This window comes from Stegodyphus dumicola, chromosome 12 (genome assembly GCF_044657685.1).
Source record: "Stegodyphus dumicola isolate Sdum_Otavi_A_Nest chromosome 12, ASM4465768v1".
Classification (NCBI taxonomy): domain Eukaryota; kingdom Metazoa; phylum Arthropoda; class Arachnida; order Araneae; family Eresidae; genus Stegodyphus; species Stegodyphus dumicola.
In genome coordinates, this window is record NC_140779.1 from 41,385,442 (window position 1) to 41,409,965 (window position 24,524).

At 28.4% G+C, this 24,524-nt stretch overlaps 1 protein-coding gene across 5 annotated transcripts in view; it reads right to left on the reverse strand.

Annotated features, from left to right (window-relative positions):
- Positions 1-581: 581 nt before the first annotated feature.
- Positions 582-24,524, reverse strand: part of Ctns (lysosomal cystine transporter cystinosin) — a 63,855-nt gene continuing 39,912 nt past the window's right edge. For 4 of the 5 annotated variants that reach the window (XM_085827647.1, XM_085827649.1, XM_085827648.1 and 1 more), the window contains exon 10: positions 582-2,079. In XM_085827647.1, coding sequence (XP_085683773.1) covers positions 1,931-2,079 — 149 coding nt within the window. In that variant the 3' untranslated portion in view covers positions 582-1,930. Of the gene's footprint in view, positions 2,080-3,646; positions 10,099-24,524 lie in introns of those variants that run through there. The other variant, XM_085827651.1, reaches the window with a different exon arrangement.

Genomic DNA, 24,524 nt, shown 5'->3' on the forward strand with positions numbered 1-24,524 from the left:
ACAGAAGTTATTCAAAACGAAAAAATTTCGATTGACAAATTAGTCGGTAGACACAGCAATTATAGGACTTGAACAGCAGAACTTTGTAACTGAACAAGAAATTATGTCTGCTTATAGAATTAAAGAGAATGTATTATCACATAAAAAACGAAGCAACTTAAACAACTTACATTGAAAAAAAAAGTTTAATAAAGTAAACAAATACATATTAAGCCTTTTTTTTTTTTTTTTTTTTTTTTTTTTGTAAATTTTGATACCCTTTAGATCATAATTGTTCTTTATTTCATAAATTACGGTTTCATATTTTTAATTTTATAATTTCTGCATGCCATCTTACCAGATTTAAACTGATGATCTATAATCCAGAATCGCCGAAGTCCCAACGAGTCCGGTTTAACAACTTTTGACTGTACATGATTTGAAGTTCTACAATGATAAGCTTTGATTCTCATTTTTCATTTGCTGTTGAAGAACAGAGTACACCTTATCTTTAAAATTTAATCTACTATTTATTATACTGTAAACTTTTGTCATTTTATTTTGATTTTTACTCCACCTTTTGCAACCAATCAAAATGCACATAAGATTTTTTAATTTTTATTTAAAAATAACTGAATAATGACATCAACACTAGACCAGAAATAAATTATACAAAGATCTTTACTTTATTCATAATGTTTAATAAGCTATACAATAAACCATCAATTTTAATCTAGTGCTTAAAATTAATGACTAGTGGAGAAGAACAAAGTGAATAAAAGCTTTGGCATATTTTAGCATTACTGCCATTCTGTACTAAAATATAATAAATTAGTACATTATAAATTTCTTTATACACAATTTACATTATTCCCATAAAATGCAGAACTGTTTAAATAAGTTATTTACATTATAACATTCAATTTAACAGATATTTACAGCCAATACAATGAAAAGTTACAACTTGGAAAACTACAAATTTATAATACACATTCACAATGTAGATACTAAAATAAAAATAAATATATAAATAACACTTTGTCCTCAGTCATCTAAATATAATTATCGAAAGATTGAAAAAGGACAAAAATTTCATGCAGATCATAGTATTTTTTAAGTTTTATTAACACGCTTTTCTCCAACTACCTTAAAAGCTGTTAATTTCTTTGAAAACAATGTATTCTATGTAAATAAATTATTAATTTACCTACTGAGATTTTATTAAATTGATTAGTTTTTGTCATAATTAACAGCCTGTACCCAACATCAGGTTACATTTTCATCAATGATTTCTAAATCTGCATAACTGGCTCATATAAAAATGCATTAATAACCGTTCAAGAGCATTTATTTTTGATTTGTTACTTAACAGTTGAAATTAATCATTGTCTTTGAAATTAATCATCACAATTAACACATTAATTTTACAGATGACATCTGATATAATTTCAGATTAAAAGTACATATATTGTGAAGTAATAACTAAACCAGCCAAACAAATATTGAAATTGTAAAAATTAAAATAAGACTGTTAGTGAAAAACGGCAAAATAAACTCTTCTTTTAAATAAGAACAAATGACGTAGAAAAAATACATATGGAAAAAGCTGTATTATTACTTTTTTACTTTGTCAAGAGAAGGTCAGTCATTAATGTTTTAAATCTTGTTTTACTGGAAATTTGAGTTCCCAGGAAATAAAATATAAAAATTGGAATAAATTTCATGCTATTTTTGCAGCACTTTCAAAATAACATACAATAAGCTCATAAAGAAAAGACATGCAGATCAACTATTTGATTAGTATTCCTTAACTTTGTTTAAAAGCATTACATAAACACAGTTTACTTGAAACATCAAAGTTAGCACATTAAGATTAAAATATTTTCAGAACTTATATCTTTAAAGAATGAAACTATTTTATGGGTACTTTGTCTTTTAAAAAATCCAGATTTTATTCCATTAATGAACTTTCTTGAGAATCAGCATGCGATTTTCTCCTGTAGAGGCAAAAATGTTGAACCATAAATATAACATCAAATGTAATAGAAGCCACACCCAGTCCAAATTTTGTGAAATTTCCAATAATTGAATACCAGTCATCTGAAAAATAATAATAATAATTTGTGTTATATGCTCATTGCATAGCAAATTCTGATTTTTAGTTGCACATAATTTTCATCTAATTTTATAAAGCAAAATATAAAACTTTATATAGCAATGTATAAAAATGAGCAATATAAAATATCAGCAACTGTTATAAAATGACTGATTTAATAGGCAATGAACTACTAAAAATAATTTTATGTTTTACTTTCCTGTTCAATAATAGCAAATGATTCTATAGCAGATAACCACAAATAAAATTTCAGAATTTTTTAAAATTAAGATGTATTTAATGATTATTTTAAAAACTGCTATTGAAATTCACATTTGTAGGTTTTCTTAAAACAGACAACAAATATTAGACCATCTGAGATCTAGGGTTATTTTTGTGATGAAGTTAAGTTTGATCTACGAAACTGATATTCTATTACTGGACTAGTCAAATTAATTTTTATATGTAAGGAAGAAATTACGCAGCCAAAAGTCTTAGGAACAGCATCAAAAAAGAGCTATAAAATAGCAGTCCTTTGAATGGCAAATGCATTCATATTTGTCTGACTGTTCATTTAACATGAATAAATGTTGACGGATATCCTAGTTTGTACCTCATATTATTATTGACATTAGAATTTTTTGCTAAATCTCCAGGTATCAAGGGTACATATGGATATTTCTACTCAAAATAATCAGATGAATGGACAACCCCCCATGCCATCAATCATGCCAGATGGCATAACTCATAAAGAATTGTAGGCATTGATGTCAGTTTAAATAGAGATCCTTCACAAAATATGGCAAGCAGGATTGTTTGTCAGTGCCTACAGATCAGTGATTGGAATGAAGATGAAGAATAGAATTAAAACAACAGAATGGTGATCTTAAGTGGCACAATTTGATTAATACATGTAACAGCTGTTTTGGCATGTAGACTATAGGCTACAATCTAAGGGGCATCCACATTTCCTGGGTGAATTTCAAGTTAACGGATCTTCCACGATTACCTGCACCTCTCTATGTTTATCAAATTTCCTAATGAAGCGTTGTTTCAACAGGGCAGTGTAATATGCCACCAATCTGTGCTTGCCACTTTATAGAATGGGTTGAATTTATCCTTAAGATTAGCAGTATGTCTTAATTGTGTACAAATGAATATTAGCATTTATTTTCTGATGCAAAATGAGACAGGCTTCACATACATACATATAATGCAGTCCTCACTGAGAACAAAAATGTGTAAAACTGTAATTTTAATTTCTTCATTTGGTTACAAATTTAGCCTTTACACATAAATCACTGTTTTGTAATAATAACAATACTGTAAATTTTTATCTGCAGTTCAATTTTGAATGTTTATATTTATAACCTGCCAAAAATAGTTATTAAAAAAAGAAAAAAAAATACATATAATGATTTAACAAAGTCTAGAGTAATTTCATGAATCCAGCTAACAAGTAATAGCAAAGATGAACTATGTTTACTACTTAAATTGCTTAGCTTGTTAATCAAAAACAGAGAGATTAAATGTGAAAGATAAATTATGATTTAATTAATAGCAACACACTGACACAAGAAAGAAAAAGTATTTTATTTTAAGCAATATACATGTCTTGAATCACCGAGTTTGTTCATTTAATTTGAAAGACTATCTTATACAGGCACAATTCAGTGGCAACACATTGCATTTAAATTGTCAAGTTGTTAATCAAAATTTCATTAAGTTTGCATAAAACAAATTAGAAACTCTAATTTGGGCTTTGAGGAGCACACATTAGGGTGGAAGGCTATGTGTGTTCAAAATTTGGTGGCTGTAAGCATAGCTGTTATTCCATAGTGCAAAAGTCATACACACATATGTAATAGTTTCTTCCTTATTTAATAATAGACATAGAATTCTAAGCAGAAACACCACTTCTGAAGAGAGACATATTAATAATAAGGGATAATATTTTTTTGTTTAATCCTAACTTCAGTATTCAATACACTTATCATTTTTGCTTTCCCTTTTCACAACGAACGACAAATGTTTAAATGTTATTTCTTCCAATGCTAAAATGTATGGAATCATGAAAACACACTTTTATATAATATCTCTGACATGCATGACTTATATCGGACCACAGATGGAATAAAATATTACTAGAGGCAAAAACCAAAATTACTGTCTATCTATATGATGAAAGCTCTTTCATTTATCTTCCATATTATAATATTATAATTCATTTGTGTAATAAAGTAAGCCATTATATATATATAAATGTGCATTTAATATTTTACATCAGGTTTTAACATTTATAGCATTAATTAATAAAAAATATGAGGGCATATTTATGTATCTCTGCTAACTGTACCTCATTTGGATTAAAAATGATACCTAATGATAAATACCAATACACAATCTGCACTTTTTTATACATGTTTTACTTGATAGTCTTCAATTACTATGATAGTCTTCAATTACTTATGATAGTCTTCAATTAGTATCAAAGTTTAAAAAATAATAAAAAAAAAATACAAATATTTTTTCAGTTGAATTTATCAAGATATTTAAAAATACAGATTTTTCAAAAAATTTTTATTTTGAATGACATCACGCATCCTCTAACTGCAAAAGTAACGAATATCTAATTTTTCATGTCCTGTACTTATATAGAATTTATTACATTGAATGCATTTTTTTAAGCATTCAGCTCATGTAAATGATTTTTAGGTGACTACAGAACACAAATAATTTTTAAAGAAGGTGCTATATATAAAGTTGATAAATATGCATATATTTAAAGCCTAAATATTTGCTAGCTGGTGTAGGCCAAGTCCAAAATATATCATTTATCTTTGTGCATATTGGTTGGCTAGTTCCAGGCTTGATCAAAAGAATCTGGCCAAAGTTAGAAACTATACTTCATTTCTGATAACTTTTTAAAAAAACTGACGAATTGTATGTATACAAGGCAATTAAAATATATCTGGCGGAAATGTAAAAGGGACCAAAATAAGTTTTTGTGTTTCAAAGTGCCTGCAGAAATAGCACATTAAAGTGACATATGGCACTATTGAGTTTTACGTAATAGTGTACTGGCATATATCATTATTGCCAGTGTTAATTTTAGGTGGCATGCATCACTGCATGAATGCAGAATCTCATTGAAATTATCTATTAAACTATGGCTAGAATGGAACAGCTAAGGTACAAAGAATGAATTTAGTACCTACTTTGATCAGCTGATCTATTTCAGTCCACAGCTTCATGCATAAAATGAATATTGGCAAGCTCTGCATTTGTGTAGCAATGCATACGATTTGAAATTCACATGAAGACCGACATTTTATAACAGCAGAAAGCTTTTATCTTATCACTCAATAGTACTATATATCACCTTAATACAAGATTTGTGCACACACATTCCATTACAAAATGTGCTTATTTTGGTTCCTTTTACTTATACAGTAGACCCTTCCCCCCAAAAAGATATGTTCCATATTTAATGAATTCGTATTGTATGAGTAACTTACATTATACAAATATAGCTGTTCACAGCCCAAAGCAATTAACTTACTTGTTATATTTAAAATAACTTTCTTTAATCAGGCTTAAGACACTACATGACAACACTTTTCATGGCTGTTGAAAAATAAATATTTTTTCCTCAAGAAATGCATAAAAATTTTATCAATATGTATTTTCTACCTTTTTCTTTATGAACTTAATCATTACTTTTCATTTTTTGAGATGTAATTGCATCTGGGCATTTTTCTTCCAATGTAACACAGTTTTGTTGGCATTATGTACCTGATCTGCAGTGTAATTTCAGTCTTCTACAATTTTACAAAGCTTCTCTCGGAATCCTTGGGTTGCTTCTATGCTGGCGCTTTCTCCCACAATTTTGACACTGCCCAAAGGAAATTTAATCCTAAATTTGTTAGTTAATTGATGGGATTTATTAAAAGAAATGGATTCAAGCTCTTTTATTCATTGGTAAATCTTTGTTTCCTTTTATTTTATCATACTGCTATTCAAAGGAAAATTCCTTGAAGAGCAATCTTTTATCTATAACATCAAACACTTTTCCTGTTTAGGCATTAAAGTGTCTTTTATAAGAGCAGTTTTATGCAAACTTATTAAAGATTCGGTAGAAATTCTAGTTCTTATTTTGTTCAAACTTTTGCCTCATTTAATTTTAATCATTAGCAATGGCTATTACTTTCTCACCAGGTTTTAACCTATCCAAAATTTTGTCTTCAGGAGATATACATTTTTCTGCTCTTCTTAAGAGTCCAGGCAAGGGTAGTCAGATTGAAAAGTGTTTTCATTTTTCAGTAAGTCTGCTCTTCTCTCTCAAGTCAATATCTTGTGTCATCTTTTTTCACATTGTATCTAAAAATAAAATTTTCAGTCTGTCTTCATGAGCCAACCTCCAAGGTAAGGTGCTTCTTGAGATAACTCTGAATTGCCATTTCAATAACCAGCTAAATGTTATCTTAATTATTGGAACTAAAATGTAATAAAATCGCAACATCTAATTTTTTTGCCGTGTTATACGAGCTTCTTTCAGTGTGTTATACAAGCACGTTCATAATTTTTCTGATGAGTTACATGAATTTGTCTTATAGGGGGTCATTGACATTTTTGACTATTTCTGAATCACCTTGTATTTATTAATGTTATAGCTATTAAAGGTTGCATTCTATCATAGCATATAGTTAGAATTTTCTATGAAAATTACCATGAGATTCATAAAATAATAATAATAACGTAATATTGATAAATAAATGATGATCTTACATTGCGATTTGTTTTTACTTGCTTGTGACTAAAAAAAGGTATATATATATTATTTAATGATATAATTATTAAAAGTTATTACGCAAATTTATCTATATTTTGCTGAAAAGAAGAATATTTTAATACACCATTCTGTCTATTGTGTTCTCAATAAATACAGGTTTCCCCATACCATTAGCATCACACCTTCACCATATTCTTTTTATGCAATTCTCTTTGCTAAATTCTTCTCTTCCTTCTCTTTGCTAGTCTCTTGCCTCTAGAGTGAATTTGCTTTGTCTAAAATTTTTTTTATTCAAAATATATTTTGTTGTTTCAAACATTCTTTGTGTCAGTAAGTCTGTTTTATTATTATTTTTATTATTCCAAACGGGCTCTGTCCCTGAAGGACTATTGTTTTCGTTTTGCGATTTTGCGTTGAATCAATATAAATGTCCATTTCATTTTTCAAACTGTTGCCACCAAATGTTAGAGTCCTGCATTACATTTGAAGAAATTAAATAATGAAAACTCTGCATAAATTTAAGTATATTTCTCGTATTGTGATAAAACAACGATACATAGAGCCATCGAATTTTGAATGACATAATCCTCCTACGAATATAGGCATGTGGAATACCAAATTTGAAATTTGAAATGTTTTATTATCGATTTCATATTTTGTAAAACCTTAACGAATTTTTGATTAACAAACCAAGGATTTCAAAGTGAGCAATGGCAACATTCTACAGGAGGGGAAAAAAACCTTTTTATCTCCAGCGTGCATAACTGTGTATCGGAAATTCTAAAGATATGCTCATTTTAAAATTATTTTGCCACACTGCTATTGAATTAAATTTTATGGTTTAAGTGCAAAGAACATGATATTTAATAAATAAAGGTAACACACAAAACGTTAAAAAAAAAAAAAAAAAAAAAAAAAACCCTCTGGACGTAATTTAAAATTTGAAACCTTTCAGATTTTTTTAAATTTATTTTTTTAAAATCATTTTTCCAGATATATACTTTTCTTAGCTATTCTCAATTCATAACCAGCAAGCAATGCATTCTGTTGATAGTTTGAAAATGAACTGCCTCATATAATTTTTCTTTTAGCTTTGTACAATTTCATTTGAAACAAGGTTTTTTTTTTTTTTTTTTTTTTTTTTTTTTTTTTTTTTTATGAATTCATTGAACATACACTTTTCTCTAAAGGCTATTTAGACAGATAACAAATTTTGGGTTTATTTTGAAGCTATGGATCAATAATGCTTAATTACCATATTTTCATAAAAACTTCTTCAGAAAAAATATCATCAAAGTATGTCTATATAAAAAATTCAAGACTACATTTAGATGGTGTGATTTAACTGCAAAATCAAGGGTTGCTCCAAAAAGACAAATAATTGAATTTAGCTGAAATTTCTGAAGCCTTAACTTCAAACTACAGGTACTTCACACATTATTAAACCTTTCAATCACAACTTAACCCCTAAAGGCAAGATACAGCGGATAAAAATGAGTATGCGTATGAAGTTATGAGAAAACTGGAATTACTCGTACTATGCAAGGTTCTCATTAAAATTTAATCTAGTATGATATTAAAAATGGCAACATCTATTAATCCATGTCATTGTGAAAATCCCCATACTTTTGCAGCTCAATTTTCAGTTAATAAAATATCAGACGGAAGGGGGGGGATATATTTGGGAACAAATATCTATAATAAATAAATTCTTATTTACTCTTTTTTTTAAATATAATTCATTCAAATTATCCAAATGCCATTTTTTTTCATATTATTATGTCAACTTCTCTGCTATCCATTACAATAATAACAATAAGAAATAAAAATTTAATACTATCCCACTAAGGATACAAATAACTTAAAATTCCATGTTCCCCTTTTTTTGTTGATCATGTAAAATGACATACCAAAATTCATTTGCATAAATCATTATTGAACTAAAACTTTGTGTATTGAAAATCATATATTTTCTAATTTTTAAATACTCAAACATTAAATATTTTCATTCTGTTATTATTTAAAGAACACTGTATTATGTAAAAGATTCATTGGACCACCAATGTTTTTTCATATACAATTTAAGCATAGCGTTATCGTTTGAAACTAGTGCAAACAATAGTCTTAATACTGTGGAAGATTGTATTGCTACATACAATTTGGCATTTCGACAGACATGGCAGATACCTGAGAAAGAATATTTGTGGGAAGTTTTCATGATCTGGACATAGCTCCTTAGCTTTAATCTCATGATTTTGAAGTTAGACATCTACCAACACTTCTGATAATAGTGTGGTTTTTTTACTATAAGACAATCTGGAGTATGCTCTTTCTTGTTTTCAAGATAGCACACTTGTTCCCTAAAAAAAAGTCTGTTATCTTTATGGTTTGTAAACATGAAAGCGAAAGAAGTTAACCGGCTAGTGTAAAACTTCAGCTTCTGCTTTAAAATAAACTGCCATACCAGATATCAAAAGATCAATTTTTGGTCCTTTTCCATTTTGCCGGCACAGGCATTAAAGTTGCCAATAATGGTACAATTGGTGCCAAATGTAATATCCTTGCTGGTAACCTTTTACGCCTCATTTTCAAAACAATTCGCAGCCATTTCTTATCAGATTGTTTCTTTCAATACTGGCATACAATTATATAGAATTTTTACCAGATACTTCAGTTTTATGCCGGAAGGCCAATCGCAATAATTAAGTCTTAGGATGCAATCGCACCGCTCGCCCGAAAATATAGAAAAGTCAAGAGTTAAATTCATCAATTCTAATGAGAATGCACTAGCGAAGTAAAGCACTATGGTGTTACATAATTTCGGAGTAAATTATTATGAATTGAAATAATACTTGAATTTAAACTTGTATTCCAAATTCAGATTTAACTTGAAATTAATGTAGATAATTACTGAGAGAATTAGATTTTTGTAGCGTAGTTTACGCGAGATCAGATCACTTGGGGGTCACGTGATATGAAAAGGCGATCAGGATGTTGAACCATTAAAGCATAGTAAATTCTTAAATTAATATCTTTTTACAAATTTATTGGGTTTTTACAAAATTTTAAATGATATTAAAATGCCTTAAAATAAAAAATGCTTAGAACTAACATTTGTTAACATTTTTTTATGTGTATACTGTATGTTTGTTGCCAATAAAGTCTGCTTGGTGAGATTTGCGCTGGTGAAACAGAAAAGTATCCAATTTTCTTTCTGCAGCTATTTACTATGCTACAGGAGAAAAAAGAGAACAAAAAAAAAAAAAAAAAAAAAAAAATTCAAATTTTGGAAAAGGAAAACATTTCTATTTACTGTAAGAAGATGTATTACTACTATTGGTAACACCATGGTCATCTTAGCAAACATCAACATACTGAGAATCTACTGATTTCTAGTTGAACAGTATATTTCTAAAAAATATACATGTACTGTAGTTATTTGCTCTCCCAATTTCATGTCAGTGTAGTAAATTTAATGAAAAAATATATCAAAATTTTTAAAACATTTTATAAATTTCCATTCACTCACTTCCAACAACAACTCTATGGACAGAGTATGTCAACTAATCTTCCATTGAAAAATACAGAAAATAACAATCATGTATTGATAAGGGGAGGGGAGAAGAACTAACTAAAATCACTCACTTTGTTGTTTTTCACTATCAACATAGAACAAATGGCAAAATCTTACAGATATGCAGGTACCACTACATTTTTAGAAATTATATTAAGTTTAATTTAGCATCTGTACTGTACTTCTTACCAAAGAAAAATAACACAGAATTTTTACATTTTTATAGAAGTTATGCAGTGAACATAATAGATTATATTAAGAATGTGAAATAGATTAGCATATACATTTTGAATACATTATTCAAAGCATGATAATAAGATGAAAGTCTGTGGGTTGGAAAGATCATCATGTAGGTAGATGTCATGTTTTATGATGACATTCACACTGTTATGTCAATTGTAAGAATACATAAAAAAATCAAAATTGTGAAAGTGTAACAATGTTATTATTTCATATATACAGTATAAACTGCAGTTTATCTCTCAAAACATTTAGATAAAGAAATATGACATTTAAGTAAAGAATATATATGTTTTTCAAAATGTGTTTACTTTCATGATTGGAGAGATATTTCAATACGATTGCAGTGATAAAGTTGCCTAATATACAGAGATACAAATAAAAATTTACATATGAAAGTACTTCTGAAAATATATTATGGTGGTAAAATAACCATGGTGAGTGTAACAATTTTTCAGTACAAAATTAGAAATATTTGTCTTTCTATTTGTAACCGATTTATTTCAGCTTCTGCGGTTGAAAAAATGTACGAAAAAGTTCAGTGTAAAATTAGATCTCTTAAGATTTCTTAGCGTGACTAAAATTTTAATTTGTCTCTTGCTGTAAAAACATGAAAGAGGAAACCATTATTTTAAAGATACAGACTTCGTAATTCCTTATAAATGCATGTAAGAAACTGATATTACATATAATTATAATCCACAGAAAAACACAACAGGAAATAGCAATTTAAAAATTTATAGATTTAGAAATTAGTATCTAATACTATATATTCTTAGCTCCCCTTTTTAGTGGTATCTTTTCAAAATTGAATAGTATGCAAACTCAAATTAAATTTTATACAATACCGATTTATTTAAAACACCATAATTTAAAATTTTATTACATGAAATTTAAATTTTATAATATTTTAATAGAACTGAGTTGATAAATACTGTTATTGTGGTACTAAGCTACTAATACTTTTAGTATGAAAATACTTTTTTAATGCATATCAAGGCTACAGATTATTTATACAAATCTGGAATACCATTATTTTTCCTCACATTAAATTCTATCATATGTTAAAATAGTTTTCCTTAAACTGGATAAAATGAAATGCTATTAATTTTTAAGCTATGCTTTGTCATTTTAAATTATGCAATGTCATTTAAACATGAACTTATGTTACTAAATGGAACAGAATTTTAATGATATCCATTCAACATTCATTAAAATTTACATTTTTTATAAAGCATTGCCGATGAGCTAAAATCATAAAAAGAGATGACTGAATATTTCCATGCAAATTTGCTCTGTTTATAAAAATACCTCATATCCAAAAGCAGTAATGCTCTACTGATTTATATACAATATATATTTATTAAAAATTGCAAAACACAAATTTAAAATAATTTACAAATAAAATTTAGTAAAGTTTTATAATAGTTACATCATTTTGTTGTAAAAGCATTAAAAACAACTAAATATTTGATCAAATATCCCTCTATTAAAAAATTCATGGAAAAGTTCTGTCATATGCATGAAACTTAAGAGTACTTGAATCTAGCCATAAAAAAAAGGTATATGCATTCTCTCACGGCCAGGTTAAGACCTTTAGAGGCTCTAAGCATTTAAAAGATTTTGGTGCTTTACATTTACTTTTAATGTCTGTTTTACCACATTCTTTCTCTCTCGGTCTTTGTTTAGTTGCCCCATTCTTTCCATTGTAAGACTGACAATGAGATATTGTTTTGTTGTCCCCTTTCCTTGCAGTCTCTAAACACCTTTTTGTAGTGCCCCTTTTCCTTGAGCCACTAAGCATCTATTTGTAATACGTCTTTACCTGAATCTCTATGCATCTATTTGTAGTGCCCCCTTTCCTTAAGTCCCTAAATAGCTTTTTTTTAGTAAAATAGTCCCTAAATACCTTGATCAGGGTTCATACACATTTCTGCACAAGGAAATTAAGTACTTTTGAGGACCATTGATGAAAAAAATTAAAGACCTATGAGCAAATGGGAAATGAATAAATTCAATTAAAAATATTATATCTATGCCTGAATGTGAGTGGGATGCATTATTATTAAACATAACTTAACATAATTATTAATATTTTGAGAATAAAATTAATTTTATGAAATTTATCAAGTAACATTAAATATTTTACACTCGTAATAACTGGACATATCTGAAAGAAGATAAGTGACATTTTAGTTACGTTTTACTAACAGTTAGCTTTTTTTTTTAATGTCTCATTTTGTCACATACTTGCTCAGTCTAGAGATTTAGTAAATAGTAAGTAGATTTTATGTCAAGCAGCATAGGTTAAAATGAGCATTAAAATCATAATCAGCATGATTCATAACAAAAGACTGGCTGTTGTCACCACTCCTGCTCGCCTACAGAGAGACCTGCTGATCAGAACAAACCTGAAAGGCCTGATGTAGGTACAGTTAGCAAGTTTTGAAAATTAGCTGACCTCCGTCTGACACTGTTATTGTAGAGTTCCAGGGGCTCTGTAACTCAGTTAATATACTTTAAGGTTCTAATAAGCCACTAAAGCATTAGCGGTGATAAGTTGTTTTGCATTAAGTCTCACTAGATGCAAAGAATAAGTTTCACATGATTTTTTTTTTTTTTTTTTTTTGTGTGTGTGTGTGTGTTTTACCTTGTGACCACAGTAAAGGTTGAGCCCGGCACCGAATTTGCTGCCCTTTTTGTTCAGCTGGCAACGATCAGCCCGTGGCAATATTGAGATTAAGCGGTGCAATATTGCCGACTTAAATTATCCATAAATTATACAAAAAGGAAGGAGAGGCACATAAAGTCCAAAAGCATTGTTCGAAATGTTATGATGACAATTCAAAACTATTTGGATGCAAGATAGACAAAAATGTTACCAAAATAGTTGTTTCGTGTTGTAATATGTGTAAAGTTAAGCCGTAGTTTTGTTTAGAATGTTTCAATAAATTTCATTAAAACTACATTTGATCACATTTCATTGAGACTATACTTATTTTTTAACTTTAATACTATCGGTCCGGCGGACCGACGCCAGCCAAACGAAAATTCCAGTGCCGGTTCCCAGGGACCGACGCCGGCCTCAGCATGTTAACTTGCTTTAATATAGAAAGACAATTTTTAAGAGAATGCATTTAGTTATAATTAAATTAGGTATTAGATAACCTTAGTCATTACGGATTTACATGGCCACTATTAAATTAAATTTATTTTTTAATAATATTTGTTAAAAAACCCTATTAATATCCCACTCTCATAAAAGTTCACAGTTTAAAATACATGCAATTTATGACATTGATTTTTAAACAATATTAGGATAATTAAACATTAAAAGCTACAAAACATAAAACTCAACAAAATAATTATGCGTCTTTCTAATTTGAAGGCCTGCCCAGACATTTTGGCTAATTTATATCGATTTCCTTCTCCTTCAGCATGTTTTCTAACAATTAGAAATTTGTCTCAATATGCAAAACAATGTTCTAAATAGTTTCTACGTGTTTTATCTCCTAACTGCCAACCTCTCCACAATGTACTACCTATGAGGGTTTACTTGATCTGGTAAAAGCTAAATAGTCCGACCCCCCCGGACAGACATGAAACAAATTATCACTATGTCTGAAAGCAACTATAAATCATATAATAAATTTAAATAAAGGTTTAAATAAGCTTCTTATTCAAAAAGAACTTGGAACATATAGGCATGTTCTTATGCTAACAAGTTTGTGTTGATATAATTAAATAAGAAGAGTCAAATTCAAACTAAAAATATGGACTAGTGGTCAAAGACTATACAATTTAATTTCAAATTAATCTGGTTCAGTAACTCTATTGTCATAATAAATTCAAATGTCAGCAGCAGTAATGGAAAGACTAATAATTACAAATTATCAGAGCTGACAGAACTAATGCAGGGAGCAAGTGGAGGTCAGAAACACACTCGTTTTACACTCCAAAAACCTCAGTTTAAAAACTATCTAAGTGATTTGCATTCTGGTGAGGAAATAGAAATGGGAAATTATAGTAAAGGCTGAAACTGTAAATAACTGGGTAATTTACATAATAATAACTGTACATATCTTTGAAGAATAATTTTCTTTCTCTTTACATATTTAGTTTCTTTTTTCAACATGTTTCCTTTTCACTTTAAATTTTTGTCATTTAATTAAAGACTTCTGTTATTCTAAAAGACTAAATGCATTAGAATGTATGGAAAAAGCTAATTTTATTTCTTTAGTAATACGAACATTCAGAAGAAATATGAAATACATATGGTAAAGTCTGGTCACAGAGATGGTATGGCATAATTTTTAGAATTTAGGGATGCACTGAGCAACAAAATCTAGAAATGGCAAAACTTTTAGAATTTAGAGCAGGCACTAGAAGCAGAATTTAGAAAGGCACAAAGCAGCAGAATTTAGGATCCACAGAAACTGTGTCAGGTGGCAAAATGCCTAGCGCCAGCTCCGTGTATGATGCATTAAGACATTTAGATTAATCTTTTGAATTGTCAGTTTTCAATTTTTTTATTAATAAAATTCCTTTCTATAATGCCTGTCCATATGATAACATTAGAAGTACTTTTGATATTTTCCATGCTCGTATCTAGTGAAATGTAGAGAAAATAAAGGGAAGATAAAAATATTAAGAAAGCGATTCTAGAATCAGAAACATTTAACTATTACGTTTTCATTGTTCTTCCAGATGTTCTTCAAAATGTAAGAAACTGCGTGTTACTACCGTGGAGACATTTTTCATTTTGTCGCATTTTTCTGGAATCTTTTAGAATCGTGGGTCTATAAATTTGCCTTAAAATCTTTCTAAACTTTCCAAACTTCAATGTCTAAAATCCTAAAGAAAAATTACCCCAACCAATTCTGTAACAGAAAAAAGCCAGAAATGTTTTTAAAAAAAATCTGAGGAAAAAAAGTGTAAAATTAATATTATAGAGAAAACTGATGCATTTTCTGAGAAATGAGAAAAATTCGTACCATGAAAAAATTAAAAATACATTTTTAATTAATTACACAGCTATTTTGCTTTTGCTAAACACTGTTTTGTAAACTGTGCTTTCTAGCATTATTCCTTGCTTATTTTTCAGATTTAAAAAAATTGTATAATATGTGGCCAAAATGGAACTTTATAATATAACAATGAAAAATAAAAATGCTTTATTTTAATGTTATTTCTTAAATATAATTCCAATATATTACCATTATTTTAATGAAATTTAACAATGTTAGAATGTTCTAAAAAATCGTCAAAAAATTCCCAGATCTCGGAATTAAAAATTTTCTATAGAAACCGATCTTAAAATCGCCAAAATGTTGATAATCATCAAATTTAGAACCGTTTAATAAAAGAATTCACATCCCCAAAAGCGGAAAGTTGTTAGAGAGCTCTTTATTACAAAAAATGACATAATTTTGAAATGCTTATGTTTCACTTCTTGCTCAGAAACTCAAGTATTCCACCATTATTTATATTACAAATAGGAACAAATTATAACTCATGAACCCATTCAAAAAATAGCCATATTTGTTAGTGAATCACCAAAAATATTCCTGCAGAATGCTAATTCATACCCAAAATGTCAGTCGTAAAAACAGAGAGAAATTTCAGATGATTAATATTAAGGACCTTCTGATAATTTTGGCCAAAATTAAGAACTTTTAAGGACCAAAAATCGATTCTAAAAAACTTAAGGACTATTAAGGACCGTACGAACCCTGTTGATGACCTATGCATGTTCTTATTTTGCTTATTAATTAATCCAGCCCTGCATTTTCTCCATAGAAGAAATGTACAAAGTAATACTGAGGTGACTTAATTCATGTTTAACGCAGCCAAAAATAATGCATTTTTCAATGTTTCAGGCCAATTTTGCATTCTGAGCAAAGAAGTTAGGGTTTCTTTGATCAGAAACAGATCCCTGTCATACTATAAAGCCCAGTTCACACCAAGGCATTTGCACGGAAAGCGGTGACTGATCAGAAGCGAGCTCAGAGGCGGTATTTTCCAGATAACCGGAGAACGCACGAGTTGACTCAACTTCAACTTTTTGACGTGTGACATGTCAGTTTCAGGCATCTTGTTTCACACGTCCAGTTTATACCATGGTTTTTAAATGATTGCATTTCAAAAATTCTTCTTGATGGAAAAAAAAATTTAATTAAATGGACCAATCTTAAAAAAATTTCAGATAATAATAAAAAAATGCATATGCTAATAGAATAAATTATTTAAAGGAAAATTCTCAAGTTTATTAGCAGTAATAAATCTTAACAATCAACCATAAATTATATATGGTTGATACTTTTTACCGAATAACCTAAAGCAATAGATTGTTGCAAGAAAATAGTGATGAATTCCGAAATCCCAGATTTTGAATTTTTCTTAAAATATATCTACATAAATTTAAAGTTGCTCCTTCTTGCCTAGTGGATAAAACGTTGAATCCTTGAGTTAAAGATTTTGGATTCAAGCATACCCAGGAGTGGTGTTGTAATGGAGTTGGTATTTAAAAATATATTTATATACAGAAAATATTATAGCTAGTTTCAGAGTAGCCCAGATGCTTCTTCAGTTTCCTGAAGGTGAAGTGTGAAAACCAATCTTATCTGCAAGATACCTTAGCACAGAGGTAACACGCTCAATCAGAAAATTCAGCTGGTACTAGAGACTTGTGTTGCAGGTTTGGGCCTTGCTTTTTCCTACTTTTGATGATGGTATTAATAAACTAATTTTTTTAAATCTGCTGTGCCTTTTTTGGGGGGGACATAAGAAGCTTGCAATTATTTTTCATTTCATTTCATTCATCATTCATATAAACCTAATTTTCGCTCGGCATTGTGTGACAACAAGCCCATGAGCTTATATTCATAAGATCATCCGACAACTATGATCTGATTCTATATCAGTTGACACGAGACTAGCAAAAGCGATACTGGTATTAGCATGAAGTTGCCGTTTCATCTAATTAAAATTTTAGTGAGTTCTAAATTTTAAATGAGTGGTGATGATTAACCATTTGCTTAAAAAATTAAGAAAACTGTTATTTATACAGAAAAGAAGCTCGCTAGTATGTAGCTGATTTTATGGAATACTTCTATGGATTTTAATGGCTTCATGTTTGGTTTTCTTAACATGCATGACCACTTTTTGAACAATTTATATATGAACTTAACCAGATGTTCAGTCTTAATGATAATATTTCATTAATTTAAAGAACTTTTGCATCAGCTAGCCAATTTTCTAATTGTGGAATTCAATTTTTAATGCAGAAAAAGAAGTATTACAGAAAATGAAGTTACTTCAATGAGTTTAAAGATAAAAGTGACCTTATAAAATAAATATTTAGATAGTGGCTGTTCATTAATATATGAATGACTAATTGAAGTAGTTACTGTTATATTTAAGGTAAAAAATATGTACATAAGGCAGAAACTAAAACATTTTAAAAAAAATTGTTGCTGTTTATTAACTTAAAAATAACTGCTTTTTTTAAGAGTGATATTTAATTTAGTAATGCTGTAAATACTACATATATTTAAACAAAATATACTTTTTTATTGCATTATTTAAACCAATTAAAGGAAGTTAATTTAAGGTAAGTTCATACGTCATGCAAAAACATTTGTTGTATTCTACCCCATGAAAATTTACTCTGCAAAATAGAATCATGCAATTAGGATTTTTTAATTATCATTCAACAAAATTCATAAATAAATTAAGTTAGATATATACAATTATCCTTTTCTGGAATATCCTATTCCTATCTTCCAAATGAGTCTTTTCTGCGATATTCTGACAAAAGTTAGTGTTCTGCTTTTGAATAAAAAGTTCAATGAGGGCTATAAATCCATTGAATAAGGTATCATGCGAAAGTAATTAAAAGAAATTTCGTTTTGTTCATGAGCATTTCTTCAATTAAATTATTTGTACCTTGCTGCACTCAACTCTCGCATATTATAAACCACTGCATTCTTCTTCTCTTACACAAAGCAAGAAGTAAAATAAGTTTTAATCAAGCAAAAATTAAATCCATTTTAATTAAAAAATGTAATCATAAAAAGTCAATATACCACATAAAAATTTCACATTTTTCTATAAGTTTCCAATATGAAGCACCATTTAGTGCGAGCATATGACAACTTTTAAATCAAAAGTTGCCCCACAAATGTGAACTGGCGTATGCAAAAATCATTTTTTTCCATGTTGCTGCTTTTTGCTCCAACAGATGCAGCTTAACCATCCTAACTACCAAATTTCTCGTTCTCTGATCCCACTATTCTTTTATGGATATGGTTTAAATGATTCAATACATTAAAACTACTGAATCCATTAAAGTGATGAAACGGAATGTATACAATGGATACCAAAAGCAGAATTTATTTCAGTTCTTCCAGGAATATAAGGAGCATTGGAACAAATGTATGTAGTCTGAAAGATGCTTCTTTGAAAGTGATTAAAAAGTAATTTTTTACATTGAAGTGTCTCTTATGGATATTTTTCATGAATTTGTTAAGGAGTACATATGCAAAAATTCCGTTTATTTAATATGAGGAAATAAGATATGTAAATGCATTAAAATGCTAGTGTTAAATATGTTCTAGTTTTTTTATTAATAGTTAAAGAAATACTAGAGTAAAACAAAGCAAAAATTTCCTCTCTTTAACCCTTTGAGGTTCGGGTGCCTTAAAAAAACTTTTTTTTTTTTTTTTTTTTTGGAAAAAATAACTTACAAAATAACTAACACATAGATAACTAGCCCTTAATACAATGTTATTTCATGCAAAAAAAACAGGTAAACCTTTAAGGTAATTCATGATATGGTGGGATACCGCTTGTTTCACCGCACACCTACAGCAGTAAAATGGCATCTTTGCCACAGTGTAAATTTCCCTAACATGCTTATCTAAAGTGCTAGTTTTAGCAACCAAATGAAAATGCAAGATATAAAAAAACTTTTTGAATAATTATCTAGAAAATATTGATCATATTCGCAAAATAAAAAAATATTACTTAATTTTTTTAAAAAATCGATCTCTGTACGACTTTTTAGATATTTTTTAATTAATTTATACAAATTCAAATAATATTTTTTTAAAAAGGAAACTTTCACATAAAAATATTCATTCTAACGCCAAAAGTTGTTGTTCAAACTATTTAAATTGCATTAGAAATAATAATAATAATTAAAAAAAAAAAAACTGCTTCAAAATTTGACCTGCAAAGAATTTTCATTTTACATTATTTCCATGAATGAATACTAGTGCTGTCATCTGTTATATATTTAGAGAACTAAAAGGAGTAATTGTATGTATTTTAAATAGAATTTTGCAGCTTTTCAGGAGATTAAAAACTGATAAAAAAAGGAGTCCTACCGCCCGTCAAAGGGTTAATGTCAAATCCTTCAAATATCTTAACTGTTTTTAGTGAATATTTCATTTTTGAATTTATATTAAATATTTTTAATTTAAAATTCATTAAAGTTCCAGCAAATTTGCACATATAAAAATGAAAATTACACACAAGTTAATATTTTAAAGGATAAAATTAAAGATTTTAAATGATAATTAAGTTGTATAACTAAATATAAAGCATAGCACATTTTTATATAGATATAGCATATTTTATTTATTATTCAATACTCTATATACTTAAAGCTGAACATTTAAGATCACAGGTGTTGGTTTTTTAAAAAACACATCTATAAATTTTTTTGATTTAGAAGCACAAAACACCTAATATGTGAAGTTTAGTATGTCAGTCAAGTCAAGTGTAGCACTTCAGTATATGTAAGATAGAAATGTAAAAGTTTGATGAAAGAGAATATTGAATCTTTTCTCAAAAAATAATGCATCCTTTTTTTTTTTTTTTTTTTTTTTTAATATCTATTTAAAAAAAACGCCTGACAGAAACAGCATAGTTTCTTTTGCCATCTTTGTTAAATTTCTAGACATTATAAATGTCCGATTCTTTGATTTTTAGCTTAGTTGTTTTTTTTTTTTTTTTTCCCGGGGGGGGGGGGGTTTGCTTTTTTCTATAACCATGTCCAATACATTCTCTTATTCAAAAAATATTGCACACTTACTTTCATTTTTGGAAATTGCATATTAGCTTTTTTCTCAAAGACAAAAAATGCAGTTTTCCTGAGACATTGGATATTTTAAACATTCCAGAAACAAATTTATATTGCATAAATTATTCTTGGGAGATACTTGTTCACAGAAATGTGTATAATTTAATGATAAGAAGTAGTATAATTAAATATGCTACTACTTGTCATTATGTTATACATAATAAAAATAATCATTTAAAAATTAAAATATTTAAAAGCTTTTCTTTAAATACTATATTTTTATCATTAAACTTCTGCACTTAAATAAATTTAATACAGTGCTACTACAATAATTAGTTCATAAACTAATTTAATACAGTGCCTTTTTTTTAAACTTCAGACACTATTTTTTTATAAAGAGGTTAGTAATAAGAATTTATTTCAAGTGTGAATAATTAACACAGCTCTGATGATTCTTCTACTTTGTTTTATAAATGACTGAAAAAAAGAAGTCTCACTTCAACATTAGATAAATGCTACTTGCTACTGCACACAAACATAAACCTGAATGAAACAATCAAATCAAACAGGAACAGAAACACGTTAATGTAAAACTTAAATTTTGACAAAACAGTAACCTTATTTTGACTTAAGTTTTGAATAATTTTGAACACATACATAAAAATAATGCATAATACCAAATATAATACTGAGCACATATATAAAAATACATAATATGAAATATAATACTGAGCACATATATAAAAATACATAATATGAAATATAATACTGAGCACATATATAAAAATAATACTGAACGCATATATAAGAAATAATACATAATATTGAATATAATACTGTGTAATATAATACAGAGCAGATACTCTTCATTATATACAAACTACAGTTACTGGCAAATAAAGTACACAAAAGTTTTAATGTATCATTTCCTAAAATTAGTAGCTTATATAAAACTTAACGGCATTGTTTCAAAAGCACATGAAAGTAACCATATAGAGAATAGTTTTTAATATTATTTTTACTGACAAACTAAATTCCATTAGAGCAAAAACAAACTATTAGATGTTTAATGCAAATCAACATCATATTTTATAAAGGTGGGATCACAAAAGCTCAGTGGTTTTCTTAATTATTTGGCTACCAATGAGCAATCATACATTTTACTTTTACATGGAATAAATAAAAGCAACAATGCATAAAAGTATTTCATGAAAATTCAAAATGATGTCACTCTACAGCAAAAGCAGTCCTGCAAACAAATATTTTACATGAAATAGCATGCTTTTAAAATGCTTATCTACAAAGTTGTCATTAATACACTTTCATTGCAACTTGGTTGATGAATTTCACCATACAGAATATAATGCTGTATGAAAAATATAACATCAAAAATGATGGAGATTAATCCTAATCCAAACTTTGTAAAATTACCAAATACTACAAACCACTCATCTATAAAAAAAAAGAAAAATGGAAGCAAGATTGAAAATATGTTATTACAAAAATTTCACTATCAAAAAAGAAAAAAAAAGTGCTAGTCTTTGTTTCTAAAAAAATAATAATTTATCAAAATTAAGAATATATATATTAATTAATTTAAAAAACCTCAAAATATATGTTTAATATTAGTATGTCATAACATATTTCTTTCTCAATCAATAAATTATAAAAATATGAGCATAATGAACAGTTTGCGAAATTATTTCTTCTTTCAACAGATTGGACGGAGTTCAATAGTATTTAACTTTAAGAGGAAATCTGCATAACTGTAGTGGTTGTTACATCACAAAAACACATTGAAGAATAAATTTTCATAACTATATTTCAATGAAAATTATTTATTACTTTTAAGACATTTTCTAAAACATATTTTTAGTGTTGCCATTCCAGTGTATATAAAGTTGTAGAAACAAAAAAAGATTATTGTTTGTAGAGGTTACATTACTCCCCTTCCAAGCAACATAGTTGCAATACAAGGAGAAAAATATTTGTGAATATCACCTGAATACTTACATTGCAATAAGGTTCATCAATGTTTTTCACAAAATGTTTAAAATCATTAAATCAAAAGTTAATATATAACATTTAATGTTCACGTAATCTTGATAATGAGGCAAAGTAATTCTTCTCCCACTACATGTTGTTTTAAATTTTGAATCTTCCATCTTTCCATTTTCATGTCCGTTTAATAGGTGTTTTGCTTCTCTTTATTTGTTAGGTTTTGAGAATCATCTTCACCTGAAGCTAACATATAAGTTTTAATTGATCAATGGAAACAGTGATGTCCTTTTCTTTAATTCTCATTCATTTCCTCTTGCATAATACATACTTGTCATTTCTGGCAATCACAGGAAAAGCTCCTTCATAAGGTGGTTCTAATGTTTTCTTGATACAGTCCCTTCTGAAGAATGCATGTGAACACGAATCTAAATTCTTATGGAAAAATAATTTCTGTTTTCTTTAACACTGGCTTTTAATTCATTTTAATTTTTCCATTTATTTTTGCTGAAGGTATCTGGTTCTAATTTGGTTTTTGGTTCTTGAAAGAATTCTGGTACCTTCAATGATTTACCACAAACCATTTCCGTAATGCTGCAGTTGGTATCATCACATAGAGATGTATGTATACCAAGGAGTATAGTTAATAAAGTTTCACTCCATTTGACTGAATTGTGAGCTTTAATAGTTGCTTTAAATGTTCTGTGTTATCTTTCAATATTTTTCACTGCATTGTAGATGGTATGAATTTGCTGTATTTTTAATTCCACAAACGATGCCAAAACTTCTGAAAAAATCCGATCTGAACTGATTTTCTCTGTCTGTGATCACGCCATATGGAATGCCAAAGCAATAAACCCAACTTGCATAAAATGCTTTTCTGATTGTTTTAGTGGCAATATTTTCTATCAGTGTAACTTCCATCCAGCAAGCAAAATGCTCAATGCATGTTCAGCAATATTTATTCCCATTTGATTGAGGGTAGGGTCCAATTATATTGAGATGGACAATGCTAAATCTTTCATCAGGTTCTTCAAATGAGTTGAATTTGGAATGCATGTGCTGAATAATTTTAATTTTCTAGCAACAAATGCAAGTTTTAGCCCATTCTCTCTCTCTCTTTTTTTAATATTCTTCCAAATGAACCTTGATGTTACTTGTTCCACTGATATTTTGATGCCAGGGTGGTTCAAGTCATGTACTTTGTGAGAAACATTTATTCAAAATGGTTGTGATATAAACGGTCGAATATTTGGAGTTGAAATATCACACCAGATTATTTTTCCAGAGGGTATTGGGTATTGTTTAAAATGTACATTTTTGCTACTATTTTAGCAATTCTTCTAGTTCTTCACAATTAATTTGTTCATTTGCAATTTTGTCATAATTAATGTCCAAAACGAATTCAATTCTACACATCGAATCTGCAACCACTATTATCTTACCCAGTTATGTATTTTATATTTGTTGAAAACTGAGAAATGTACTGCAGCTGTCTTAATTGTCTTGGTGATGCTTTATCATTTTTCTGTTTAAATGCAAATATAAGTGGCTTGTAATCTGTGAATATTGTAATTTCTCATCCTCCTAACATATGTTTAAATTGTTTACTGGAAAGGTAGATACTTAAAAGTTCCCAGTCGTGTGTGCTATAAGCTATCTGAGTGTCACTTAACTTTTTGAAATAGAATGCTACTGGTTTGCAATCTTTGTCTTCATACTGCTGTAGAACAGATCCAATTGTGAAATTAAAGGCATC